Below are 13,433 nucleotides of genomic sequence, written 5' to 3' on the forward strand. Positions count from 1 at the left end.
GGGGTGGGGGTCACCCCGGTGGGGGGGGTGGGGGTCACCCCGGTGGGGGGGGGGGGTCACCCGGGGGGGGTCCCCCTCATGTGATGCTGCAGGTGTCCCTGCGGGCCAGGCTGCGGCGCCGCTGGTCCAGGCCTCGCTCCAGGCGAGCATCCTCCTCCTGTGCCCTATGGGGATACAGGGAAGGGGTCAGGGGGGGTTGGGGGGGGGGGTCGGACCCACCGGGACCCCCCCCGGTCCCCTCTCACGTCCGCTCGCGCCAGTCCAGGTCCCGCACGAGCTGATCCCTCCGGTTCACCAGTGCCACCAGTTCATCCAGCAGCAGCTGCTCCCGCTGGCGCTGAGCTGGGGGCTTCAGACCCTCTGGGGGGCACAATGGGGGGGGAACAATGGGGGAAGCACAAAGCAATGGGGCCCCAAAGCAATGGGGGGGGCAAAGCAATGGGGGGGCCCCAAAGCAATAGGAAGGACCCAAAGCAATGGGGGGGCCCAAAACCAGGTTGCCCCAAGGCTGGGGGTCACAGAGTTCAGCATGGGGTACCCCTGCCTTGGGGACCCCAAAACTGGCCCCTCCCTAGAGCAGAGGGCTCCTCATGGCTGGGGGGGGCAAAACCCAAACCAGGGGGTTCCCAGCCCTGCTGTGTCCCCAGCCCAGGGGTTCCGTGTCCCCCGTGTCCCCCCCACAGCTCCCCATACCCCCCTTGTCCCCCCATACCCCCCTGCGCCCCCTCACATCCCACGTCCCCATGTGCCTCCCCTTCCCCATGCCCCCCACGTGCCCCCTCACATCCCACGTCCCCATGTGCCCCCCCACAGCTCCCCATACCCCCCTTGTCCCCCCATTCCCCCCTGCACCCCCTCACATCCCACATCCCTGTGCCCCCCCGTCCCCATACCCCCATGTGCCCCCCCGTCCCCATACCCCCCTTGTCCCCCCATGTCCCCATGTCCCCCCATGCCCCCTCACATCCCACGTCTCCATGTGCCCCCCCCATCCCCATACCCCCCATGTGCCCCCCCCATCCCCATACCCCCCATGTGCCCCCCCCATCCCCATTCCCCCCCATGCCCACCCTCCATTGCCAGCATCGCCCGCAGCTCCCTGCTCAGCAGCTCGAACTGACGCTCCAGGTCCTGCTCCTCTGCCCTGGGGGGGTCACACACTCACACGGGGGGGTCCCGGGGCTGTGCCCCCCCCAGCCCGGCCAGGACCCCCCCCCCCGTGTGCGCTCACAGCAGCTGGAGCTGGTCCTGGCGCCGCAGCAGAGAGTTCTTGTGGTTCACCAGTGAGAACCAGGCCTGGATGAGCTGCTCCTCACGGCACCGGTCTGAGCCTGGGGGCACCGGGGGGGGCATGGGGTGGGAATGGACATGGGGTGGGAATGGACATGGGGTGGGAATGGACATGGGATGGGAATGGATATGGGGATGGGAATGGACATGGGGATGGGAATGGACATGGGGTGGGAATGGACATGGGGTGGGAATGGACACGGGGATGGGAATGGACACGGGGATGGGAATGGATATGGGGATGGGAATGGACACGGGGATGGGAATGGACATGGGATGGGAATGGACATGGGGATGGGAATGGACATGGGGTGGGAATGGAAATGGGGTGGGAATGGACATGGGGATGGGAATGGACATGGGGATGGGAATGGACATGGGATGGGAATGGACATGGGGATGGGAATGGACATGGGGTGGGAATGGAAATGGGGTGGGAATGGACATGGGGATGGGAATGGACATGGGGTGGGAATGGACATGGGGATGGGAATGGACATGGGGTGGGAATGGATATGGGGATGGGAATGGATATGGGGATGGGAATGGACACGGGGATGGGAATGGACATGGGATGGGAATGGACATGGGGATGGGAATGGACATGGGGTGGGAATGGAAATGGGGTGGGAATGGACATGGGGATGGGAATGGACATGGGGTGGGAATGGACACGGGATGGGAATGGACATGGGGTGGGAATGGACACGGGGATGGGAATGGACATGGGGTGGGAATGGACACGGGGATGGGAATGGACACGGGGTGGGAATGGACATGGGGTGGGAATGGACACGGGATGGGAATGGACATGGGGATGGGAATGGACACGGGGATGGGAATGGACACGGGGATGGGAATGCACATGGGGTGGGAATGGACATGGGATGGGAATGGACACGGGGTGGGAATGGACATGGGGTGGGAATGGACACGGGGTGGGAATGGACATGGGGATGGGAATGGACATGGGGTGGGAATGGAAATGGGGTGGGAATGGAAATGGGGTGGGAATGGACATGGGGTGGGAATGGACATGGGGTGGGAATGGACATGGGGTGGGAATGGACACGGGATGTGAACGGACACCGGGATGTGAATGGACATGGGGACGTGAATGGACATGGGGACGTGAATGGACATGGGGAACATGAATGAACAAGAGACATGGGGAATATAGGGATATGAAGGAGCATGGGGACACAGGGGGGATGAATGAACATGGGACATGAGGGACATAGGGACATGAATGAACACGGGGACATGAGTGGACACAGGGATAAGGGGGCATAAATGAGCACGGGGATATGGGGACATGAATGGACATGGGCACATGAATGAACATGGGGAACATGGGGAATATGGAGACATTGGGGGTCATGAGGGGACATGGAGGACACGGGTATATGGGGACATGGGTGAACATGGGGACATGAGGGATATGTGGATAAATGGGGACATGGGGTGTGTAGGGACAGGACATACAGAGGGATGGGGACAAGGGGACACAGGGGGACAGGAGGGGGACACGGGACCGCTCTCAGCAGCCCCCACCGGTGCCTGTGCCCCCTCCATGTCCCTTGCCGGGGGTCAGCCCCATGTCCCCATACCCGACTCCATGAGGCCGCGCAGCTCCCGCTCCAGGCTCACGGCCACCTTGTCCACGCGCTCCTGCTCCCGCTCCAGCGCCTCCAGCTCGGCCACCACGAACTGGCTGGTGTCACGCAGGCGCTGCCACCGGGGGGACATGGAGCCGGTGACCACATGGACATGGAGCCGGTGACCACATTGTCCCATAGACATGGAGCCGGTGACCACATGGACATGGAGCCGGTGACCACATGGGCATGGAGCCGGTGTTCCCATTGTCTCCATGGGCACAGATCCGGTATCCCCATGGACACGGACCCAGTGTCCACATGGACATGTAGCCGGTGTCCACATGGACACGGACCCGGTGTCCCCATGGGCATGGAGCCGGTATCCCCATGGACACGGACCCAGTGTCCACATGGACATGTAGCCGGTGTCCACATGGACATGGACCCAGTGTCCCCATGGGCATGGAGCCGGTGACCACATGGACATGGAGCCGGTGACCACATGGGCATGGAGCCGGTGTTCCCATTGTCTCCATGGGCACAGATCCGGTATCCCCATGGACACGGACCCAGTGTCCCCACGGGCATGGAGCCGGTGTCCACATGGGCACAGAGCTGGTATCCCCATTGTCACCATAGACACGGATCTGGTGTCCCCATTGTCCCCATGGACACAGATCTGGTATCCCCATGGACACGGACCCGGTGTCCCCTCACCCCATCCCACCCCACGTCCCCCCCTTGCCCCCTCCCTGTCCCCCCCTTACCGGTGTCTCCTCCTCTGCTGGGGTCTCTGTAGGGGGGGTCAGGGGGTGACACACAAAAGGGGGGGTCAAGACATGGTGGGCACGAGGCAGTGCCCCCCCCCCCGTGTTTCCCCCCCACTCACCGGGTTGGGGCCGGGCTGGTGGGGCCGCGGGAGGGGTCCCGGTGTCCCCATCACCCTGAGGAGAGGGGGGGGGGGGTCAGGAGCCCATGGGGGGGGCAGTAACTGCGGGGGGGGGGGGATTATGGTATCCCCTACAATAACAGCCCCCCCAGGAGGGTCCGCGGGGGGGGGGGGTCTCACCATGGGGGGGGCCCGGGGGGGGTCCCCGCGCCGCTCCTGGCGCCGCCTCCTCACCAGGTCCGCATCCCGCAGATGGGAGAAGCTTTTGGTGCGGGGGGGGGGCGCGGGGGGGGCTCCTGGGGGGGGGGGGCTCTTCCCTCCCCCCCCCGGGCGGTGCAGCCGTGGGGGGGGCACCAGCACCGGCGGGGGGGGGGCGGAACCTGCGTCCTTGGGGTCCGGAGCGGGTCCCCCATGGCCGGGGCCAAGTGGGGGGTCCGGGGGGGTCTGGGAGGGCCCCCCCTCAATGGAACCATCTGAGGGGGACCCCTCCTCGGTGATGCTGAGTTGGGGGGTGGGGGGGGGCCCTGGGGCACCCCCATCAATGGAGCCAAGGTGGGGGTCTGATGGGGGGGCCCCCTCAGCGGTGCTGAGCTGGGGGTCTGAGGGTGGCAATGGGGCTCCCCCCCCGACAGAATCAAGATGGGGTTCTGGGGGGTGCACCCCCTCGGGGGTGATGAGCTGGGGGTCTGGGGGTACAGGAGAGGGGCCCCCCTGGTCAGTGCCAGGCTCTGGGGCTGTCAATGGGGGTTCCCCTGTAAGGGAGTCAAGCTGTGGGGCTGGGGGTGCCAATGGGGGTTCCCCCTTAAGGGCATCAGGCTGTGGGACTGGGGGTGTCAATGGGGGTTCCCCCTTAAGGGCATCAGGCTGTGGGATTGGGGGTGTCAATGGGGGCTCCCCCTTAAGGGCATCAGGCTGTGGGTTTGGGGGTGTTGATGGGGGTTCCCCTTGGCCATTGCCAGGCTGTGGCTCCAGGGCTGTCAATGGGGGCTCCCCCTTAATGGAGTCAGGCTGTGGGACTGAGGGTGTCAATGGTGTTTCCCTATGGCCATCACCAGGCTGTGGCTCCATGGCTGTCAATGGGGTTTCCCTATGGCCATTGCCAGGCTGTGGGATTGGGGGTGTCAATGGGGGCTCCCCCTTAAGGGCATCAGGCTGTGGGTCTGGGGCTGTCAATGGGGTTTCCCTATGGCCATCACCAGGCTGTGGCTCCATGGCTGTCAATGGGGTTTCCCTATGGCCATCACCAGGCTGTGGCTCCATGGCTGTCAATGGGGTTTCCCTATGGCCATCACCAGGCTGTGGCTCCATGGCTGTCAATGGGGTTTCCCTATGGCCATCACCAGGCTGTGGCTCCATGGCTGTCAATGGGGTTTCCCTATGGCCATCACCAGGCTGTGGCTCCATGGCTGTCAATGGGGTTTCCCTATGGCCATCACCAGGCTGTGGGTCTGGGGCTGTCAATGGGGTTTCCCTATGGCCATCACCAGGCTGTGGCTCCATGGCTGTCAATGGGGGCTCCCCCTCAGTGGCACCGAGCTGTGTGTCCGGGGGTGCCCATGGGGGCCCCCCCCTCCCCAGGGGGGGTGTCCTGCAGCCGGGCCCGCACCTGGCTCAGGTAAGTCATCACCGCCAGGCGGTCAGGCACCGGCGGCAGCACCAGATCCGAGGGGTCCAACAGCCGCGGCACCCCCAGGGCAGAGAAGGCATCGAAGGCCTGGGGGGGGGGGGGGGGAACACAATGGGGATGGAGGGGACCCCGGTACCGGGGACCCCCCCCCCGCACCCCAACCCCCCCCCCCCCCCCCCAACGCACCAGTTTGTTGTTGCCCCTGATGTCGAGGGGATCCAGAGACTCGTAGTCACTGTGGGGGGAGGATGGGGGAGCTTGGGTCCTTTGGGGTCCCCCCAGGGTTACCCCCTCCCCATCTCCCTCCATGTCCCCATCCCATCCTGGGGTCCCCAGGATGCCCCATTCTGGACCCCCCCCCCATATACCCCCATGCCCCTACATATCCCCCCCCTATATCCCCCCATATCCCCCTATTATCCCCCCATATCCCTCCCATATCCGCCTATTATCCCCCCATATCCCCCAATTATCCCCTCATATACCCCCCACCCCCTCCCATATCCCTGCCATACCCCCTATATCCCCCCCCAAATCCCCATATCCCACCCATATCCCCCCCATACCCTCCCATGTCCCCCCCTTATCCCCATATCCCACCTATATCCCCCCATATCCCCCCCATATACCCAGAAACACAAATCCCCCCCATATCCCCATATCCCCCCCATTCCCCCCATACACCCCATTCCCCCCATATCCCCATATCCCACCCATATGCCCCCATACACCCCCATATCTCCCCCATATCCCCATACCCCCCCATACCCTCATATCCCCCTATATCCGCCCATATCCCCCCCATATACCCATAAACACAAATCCCCCCCATATCCCCATATCCCCCCCATATCCCCCCCATTCCCCCCATACACCCCATTCCCCCCATATCCCACCCATACACCCCATACACCCCCATATCTCCCCCATACCCCCCTATATCCCCCCATATCCCCCCCCATACCCCCCCAGCTCACAGGAGCCTCGGCCGGTGCCGGTGCAGCAGGGCACAGAACGCGAGGCCGCTGCGCCAGGAGGTGCTGAAGTTGGTGACTCTCACCCCTCGGTACCCGCTCGTGGCCGCCTGGCACCAGCGCAGCAGCAGAGCGCTGCCCCCGGGGGGGGGCTGCGGGCGTCAGAGGGGGGCAGGGACCCCCCCACAGCACCATGGGAGCACCCCAGTAAGGATGGGGAGACCCCAGCCCCTTATGGGACCCCCCCCCCCAAAGCAAGGATGGGTGCATGGGGTGACCCCAACCCCTATGGGACCCCCCTCCACAGCAGGGATGGGGGTGACCCCAGCCCCTATGGGACCCCCCCCCCACAGCAAGGATGGGTGCATGGGGTGACCCCAACCCCCATGGGAGCCCCACACAGCAGGGATGGGGGTGACCCCAGCCCCTATGGGACCCCCCCCCACAGCAAGGATGGGTGCATGGGGTGACCCCAACCCCCATGGGAGCCCCACACAGCAGGGATGGGGGTGACCCCAGCCCCTATGGGACCCCCCCCCACAGCAAGGATGGGTGCATGGGGTGACCCCAACCCCTATGGGAACCCCCCCACAGCAGGGATGGGAGCGAGCCCAGCCCCATGGAACCCCCCAAAGCAAGGATGGGTGCATGGGGTGACCCCAGCCCCTATGGGACCCCCCCCCACAGCAGGGATGGGTGCGTGGGGTGACCCCAGCCCCTATGGGACCCCCCTCCAAAGCAAGGATGGGTGCATGGGGTGACCCCAACCCCTATGGGAACCCCCCCACAGCAGGGATGGGAGCGAGCCCAGCCCCATGGAACCCCCCAAAGCAAGGATGGGTGCATGGGGTGACCCCAGCCCCTATGGGACCCCCCCCCACAGCAGGGATGGGTGCGTGGGGTGACCCCAGCCCCTATGGGACCCCCCCCCCACAGCAAGGATGGGTGCGTGGGGTGACCCCAGCCCCTATGGGACCCCCCAGCAAGGATGGGTTCCCCAACACCCCCCCGCAATGGTGACCCCCCCAGATCATAGGGGATCCCCCCCCATTCACTCAGTCACTGAACCCCTGCTCCAGTCCATAGAGGACCCCAATCCCCCCAAGGTGACCCCAGACCCCCTTTCCTCCCCCCCATGGGAGTCCCAACCCCCCCAGCCCCACTCACCACTTCCATCTCTTGGGGTGGGGGTTGTTCACCCCCAGGGCCGGGGGGGTCCCTTTGTACCCCCAGTGTGGGGGGATCCCCACAATCACCCTCCTGTATGGGGGGGCCTGCAGGAGACCCAGGTCAGGGACACTTGGGGGGGGGCTGAGAGTCCTGATCCCCCCCCCCCCGGCCCCCAAAACCCACCTGTGCCCGGGGGGGGACCCTTGGGCTCTTCCTCCACCTCCTCCTCCTCAGGCAGCGCCTGCAGCTCCCGGGGGGACTCTGGGGTATGGGGGGGGGGGGGGGTCAGGGCACCCCCCCAGCAGTGGGGGGGTAATGGTGATAGGAGGGCAATGGGGGGGTGATGGGGGGGAGATGGAGGGGCAATTGGGGGGTGATGGGGAGGTGATGGGGGTGAGAGAGGGGCAGTTGGGGGTAATGGAGAGGGGATGGGGAGGTGACGGAGGGGCAATTGGAGGTGATGGGGAGATGATGGGGGGGTGATGGAGGGGCAACAGGGGGGTGATGGGGGTGGGGGGGGGCGATGTGGCCACCTCGGGGGGCTGGGGCGGGGGGGGGCCCCCCTCGAGGCTCCTCCTCCTCCTCGGGGTCACTCTCGAAGTCCCCCAGATCAGCCACGTCCCCAGGGCGGCTCAGGAGGCTGGCGACACTCTGCATGTCCTCATCCCTGCACGTGGGACACACATGGGACAGTCACGTGACACACGTGACACATGACACACGTGACACACATGGCACACCCTTGGGACATACATGGGACACTCATGTGACACACACATGTGACACCCATGGCACACACGTGACACCCATGGCACACACATGTGACACACATGGCACACACATGTGACACACACACGTGACACCCATGGCACACACATGTGACACACATGGCACACGCATGTGACATACACATGTGACACCCATGGCACACACGTGACACCCATGGCACACACATGTGACACACATGGCACACACATGTGACACACACGGGACACCCATGGCACACATGTTATACCCATGGCACACACATGTGACACACACGGCACACACGTGACACCCACATGACACCCATGGCACACACATGTGACACACACGTGACACCCACATGACACCCATGGCACACACCTCATCCCACATGCCCCCTCCACTCCCACCCTCTGCAGCACCCATGGGTCCCCTCCCCCACACCAACCCCCCCCCCCTAACCCCAGTGTCCCCCCCCCATCCCAACCCCCCCTTTGACCCCCAAATCCCCATCACGACACCCCCAACACCCCCCCCATGTCCCCAATGGGTCCCTCACATCCCCCAGACCCCCTGGGATCACCCCCACCTGCGCATGCCCCAAACCCCCCCCCCCATGCCCCCCCCCCCCCGATCCCCCCCCCCCCGGTGCTGCTCACGTGGGGTGCCCCTCCCGCAGGACACAGGCGCTCACACGCAGGCGCAGACTGGCCGCTACCACCCGACGGGAGCGGGGGCGCAGGGGCAGGGACAGAGCCAGGGGACCCCCCCCCGCGGCCGCCGCAGCCCCCCCCAAGCGGCCCAGGTCCAACGGAGCCTCCGCCAGCACCGAGCGGCGGCCGCGGCGCTCCTGGGACAACGGGGACACCAATGGGAGCCAATGGGGACACAATGGGAGACAGTGGGGACACAATGGGAGACAATGGGGACACAATGGGAGACAATGGGGACACAATGGGAGACAGTGGGGACACAATGGGAGACAATGGGAGACAATGGGGACACAATGGGAGACGATGGGGACACAATGGGAGACGATGGGGACACAATGGGAGACAGTGGGGACACAATGGGAGACAATGGGAGACAATGGGGACACAATGGGAGACGATGGGGACACAATGGGAGACAGTGGGGACACAATGGGAGACAATGGGGACACAATGGGAGACGATGGGGACACAATGGGAGACAATGGGGACACAATGGGAGACAGTGGGGACACAATGGGAGACAATGGGAGACAATGGGGACACAATGGGAGACGATGGGGACACAATGGGAGACAGTGGGGACACAATGGGAGACAATGGGGACACAATGGGAGACAGTGGGGACACAATGGGAGACAATGGGGACACAATGGGAGACGATGGGGACACAATGGGAGACAATGGGGACACCAATGAGAGACAGTGGGGACCACAATGGGAGACAATGGGGACACAATGGGAGACAATGGGGACACCATGGGAGACAATGGGGACACCATGGGAGACAATGGGGACCCACAATGGGAGACAATGGGGACACAATGGGAGACGATGGGGACACAATGGGAGACAATGGGGACCCCAATGGGAGACGATGGGGACACAATGGGAGACAATGGGGACACCAATGAGAGACAATGGGGACACAATGGGAGCCAATGGGGACACAATGGGAGCCAATGGGGACACAATGGGAGACAGTGGGGGAGACCCTACAGGGGACCCACAATGGGGACACCAATGGGAGCCAATGGGGACACAATGGGAGACAATGGGGACCCCAATGGGAGACAATGGGGACACAATGGGAGACAATGGGGACACAATGGGAGACAGTGGGGGAGACCCTACAGGGGACCCACAATGGGGACACCAATGGGAGCCGATGGGGACCCCAATGGGAGCCAATAGGGACTCACAATGGGGACCCCAATGGGAGCCAATGGGGAAGCCCCTATCGGGGAACCCCAATGGGAGCTGCAATGGGGGAGCCACAATGGGGGACCCCAATAGGACCCCATCACCCAGGGGACACCAATAGGAGCCACAATGGGGGACCCTCAATAGGACCCCACCCCACCACCCCGGGCACCCCAACAGGGGACCCCCAATGGGGGACCCCCAGCAGGACCCCATCACCCATTGGACACCAACAGGGGACCCCCAATATGAGCCGCAATGAGGGACCCTCAACAGGACCCCATCACACAGGGGACCCCAATAGGTGACCCCCAATGGGGGACCCTCAACAGGACCCCATCACCCCCTGGACACCAACAGGGGACCCCCAATAGGACCCACAATGAGGGACCCCCAATAGGACCCCATCTCCCATGGGACCCCCAAGTGCCCCAGAGGATCCCTAATAGAGGACCCCCATCAAGACCCCATCACCAGGGGATCCCCATCTCCCGCAGGACCCCAGTCCCCCCCCACGGGTCCCTTCTCTATTATGGGCCCCCCCCATCCCTCAGGGGAGCCCCCAAGGACCCCCCCCCCCCCCCCCCCCCGCGTCCCCCCCATAGGGACTCACGTTCTCAATGAGGAAACTCCATTCCTTCTTATCATAGGTGGTGGCGTGGGGGTCCTGGGGGGGGCACACGGTGAGGGGGGGGGGGACACGGGGGGGACCCCAGAGGGGGGGTCACGGGGGGGGGACCCCAGACGGGGGTCACGGGGGGGGCACGCACCCGGTAGAGGGTCACGACCACCTCGATGCTCTCGGGCAGCACCCACACCACCAGCCCCCGATAGGGGTTCTCGATGCCCGGCTGCCAACTGTGGGGCTGCACCCCCTGTCAGAGCCCGGCCCCACACACCCCAAACCCCTGAACACCCCATAGAAACCCATGGACCCCCCTTAACCCCCATAGACCCCCCTGAATACCCCATAGACCCCCTGAGGACCCACAGACCCCCCCTGAACGCCCCATAGACCCCCCTTAACCCACATAAACCCCCCTGAACCCCATAGAACCCCCAGACCCCCATAGGGCCCCCCAAGGACCCCCACCCTCAGACACCCACAAATTCCCCCACCCCATGGACCCCCCCAAGGAACCCCAATCACAGCCCCTCCCCCCGCCCCACTGATCATCCAGCCCCATGAATCCCTATGGAAGCCCCCACCCCACTGATCATCCAGCCCCATGAATCCCTATGGAAGCCCCCACCCCACTGATCATCCAGCCCCATAGATCCCTATGGAAGCCCCCACCCCACTGATCATCCAGCCCCATAGATCCCTATGGAAGCCCCCGCCCCACTGATCATCCAGCCCCATAGATCCCTATGGAAGCCCCTGCCCCACTGATCATCCAGCCCCATAGATCCCTATGGAAGCCCACCTTGGAGCAGACCCTCCGGTTGCGCCTGCTCCACACCACCGTGAGCTTATCGGGCTGCCTGGGGGGGGGCGGGGGGGGTCAGGGATGGGGGGACCCCCAAGTCCTATGGGGCACCCCCCAATCCCCCCCCCCCGCAGGGTGTGGGGCGGCTCCTCCTGCCCCGTGGGTGTGGGGTGGGGCTGTGGGGCCGCCCCATAGATAACGGTAATGGCTCCGTAACGGCCCCTATAGTGGCCCCTATAGAGACCCCTTTGCACCCCTATAGCTGCACCCCTATTGTGACCCCTTTGCAGCCCTATGGTGGCCCCCATAGAGACCCCATGGCACCATTATACTGCACCCCAATACTGGCCCCATTTGCACCCCTATAGTTGTCCCTATACAGACCCCACTGCACCCCCATATAGTGACCTTCTTGTACCTCTATAGGAGCCCCACAGCTGCCCCTGTATAAAGCTCATTGCACCCCTTCACTGACCCCCTGCAGCCCCATAGCTGCCCCTATATAAAGCTCATTGCACCCCTTCACTGACCCCCTGCAGCCCCATAGCTGCCCCTATATTGTGCCCCCCTCCAGTCCCTATAACAGCCCCATTGCCCTATAGAGACCCCACAACCCCCCTATAGCCCTGCCCCCCCTATGAGTCACCCCACGTTGCTCCAGCGCCTATGGGGCCGCGCCCTACGGCGGGGGGGGGGGGGGCACCCTATGGGGCACGAACCTTCCCCCCCCCCCATGGGGCAGGTGCGGGTGCTCTGGGGGGGGGGGGGGGGTAACCGGATACCCCCGTTGGGGGGGGGAGGGGGGGGGTTATTTTTAGCACCGGAGCCGCCGTTTCCCGGCCCCATTTATGGACATTTTTAACTCAAAACGAAAGCGGAGGGGGGGGGGAGGGAGGGGGGGGAGGGGCAGGGGAAGGAGGGGGCGGAGCCAAAATACCCCCCCCCAAAATACCCCCCTCCAATGGGGAAACCCGATGGGGGGAGGGGTGGAACATCCCTCGGGTTTGGGGGTACCGGGGGGGGGGTCGGGGGTACCCCGGGGTATGGGGGGGGCAGTTCTGGAAGGTCCCGCAAGGTTTGGGGGGTCCGGGGGGGGTTTGGAAGAGTTTATGGGGTTCCGGGGGGGGGTTTGGGGGGGTCGGGGGGAGTATTGGGGTCCGGGAGGGGTTGGGGGGGTCCGGGGGAGGGTTTAGGGTCCGGGGGGGATTTGGGGGTTCCGGGGGGAGGGGTCGGGGGTGTTGGGGGTGCCCGGGGGTGGTTGGAGGGTTCCGGGGGGGGTTTAGGGGTGTCCGGTGGGATTTGGGGTTCCCGTGGGGGGTTGTGGGTGTCCGGTTGGGGGGTCCGGGGGTGTCAGGGGTGTCCGGAGGGGGTTTGGGGGTTCCGAGGGGAGTTTGGGGTTCCCGTTGGGGGGTTTGGTGTCCGGTTGGGGTTTAGGGGTGCCCAGGGGGGGTTGGGGGGTGTCAGTGGGGGGTTGGGTGGGGGTCGGGGGTCAGGGGTCAGGGGGGGTCAGGGGTCTCTCACCATCTCCTGTCCCCCTCCACCATCAGCTCCTCCAGGTTGGCCACAAACTTCACTTTAGCCGCAGACTTCCCCGCGCGCTGCAGCCGCTTCCACACCGACCCCATGACCCCCCCTCCCCCCCCCGGGGTCCGGGTCCCCCCTCCCCCCCCCGGTTCGGGTCCCCCTCCCCCCCCCCCTGAACCGGCTCCGGTACAACCGAACGGGACCGACCCCCCCCAACCCCCCCGCGATGGGTGCGGCCGAGCCCCGCCCGGCAGGAAACTGAACCGGGGCA

General features: G+C 64.8%; 1 protein-coding gene across 1 annotated transcript; it reads right to left on the reverse strand.

The window, feature by feature from the left end:
• Window positions 1–59: 59 nt before the first annotated feature.
• On the reverse strand, window positions 60–13,278 carry EHBP1L1 (EH domain binding protein 1 like 1). The gene is made up of 20 exons (XM_034071842.1): window positions 13,160–13,278; window positions 11,636–11,693; window positions 10,979–11,074; window positions 10,822–10,875; window positions 8,955–9,145; window positions 8,085–8,218; window positions 7,735–7,812; window positions 7,549–7,655; window positions 6,385–6,533; window positions 5,594–5,642; window positions 5,311–5,494; window positions 4,161–4,253; window positions 3,961–4,076; window positions 3,781–3,835; window positions 3,659–3,684; window positions 2,901–3,021; window positions 1,232–1,331; window positions 1,071–1,144; window positions 246–360; window positions 60–164 (listed from the first exon to the last, which is right to left on the reverse strand). The coding sequence occupies exons 1-20, from the start codon at window positions 13,261–13,263 to the stop codon at window positions 77–79; spliced, it is 1,992 nt and encodes a 663-aa protein (XP_033927733.1). The 5' UTR covers window positions 13,264–13,278; the 3' UTR covers window positions 60–76.
• Window positions 13,279–13,433: the final 155 nt, after the last annotated feature.

The sequence above is a fragment of the Melopsittacus undulatus genome, chromosome 22 (genome assembly GCF_012275295.1).
Source record: "Melopsittacus undulatus isolate bMelUnd1 chromosome 22, bMelUnd1.mat.Z, whole genome shotgun sequence".
In the NCBI taxonomy this organism is placed as follows: Eukaryota; Metazoa; Chordata; class Aves; order Psittaciformes; family Psittaculidae; genus Melopsittacus; species Melopsittacus undulatus.

Coding starts and splice junctions, on each gene's coding strand:
- EHBP1L1 (XM_034071842.1), bottom strand. CDS start 13,263: ATGGGGTCGGTGTGGAAGCGGCTGCAGCGCGCGGGGAAGTCTGCGGCT. Junction 7,813..8,084: donor CCCCGCCCCAGCCCCCCGAG/GTGGCCACATCG, acceptor CCCATACCCCAG/AGTCCCCCCGGGAGCTGCAG. Junction 3,022..3,658: donor CAGCAGAGGAGGAGACACCG/GTAAGGGGGGGA, acceptor CCCCGGTGGCAG/CGCCTGCGTGACACCAGCCA.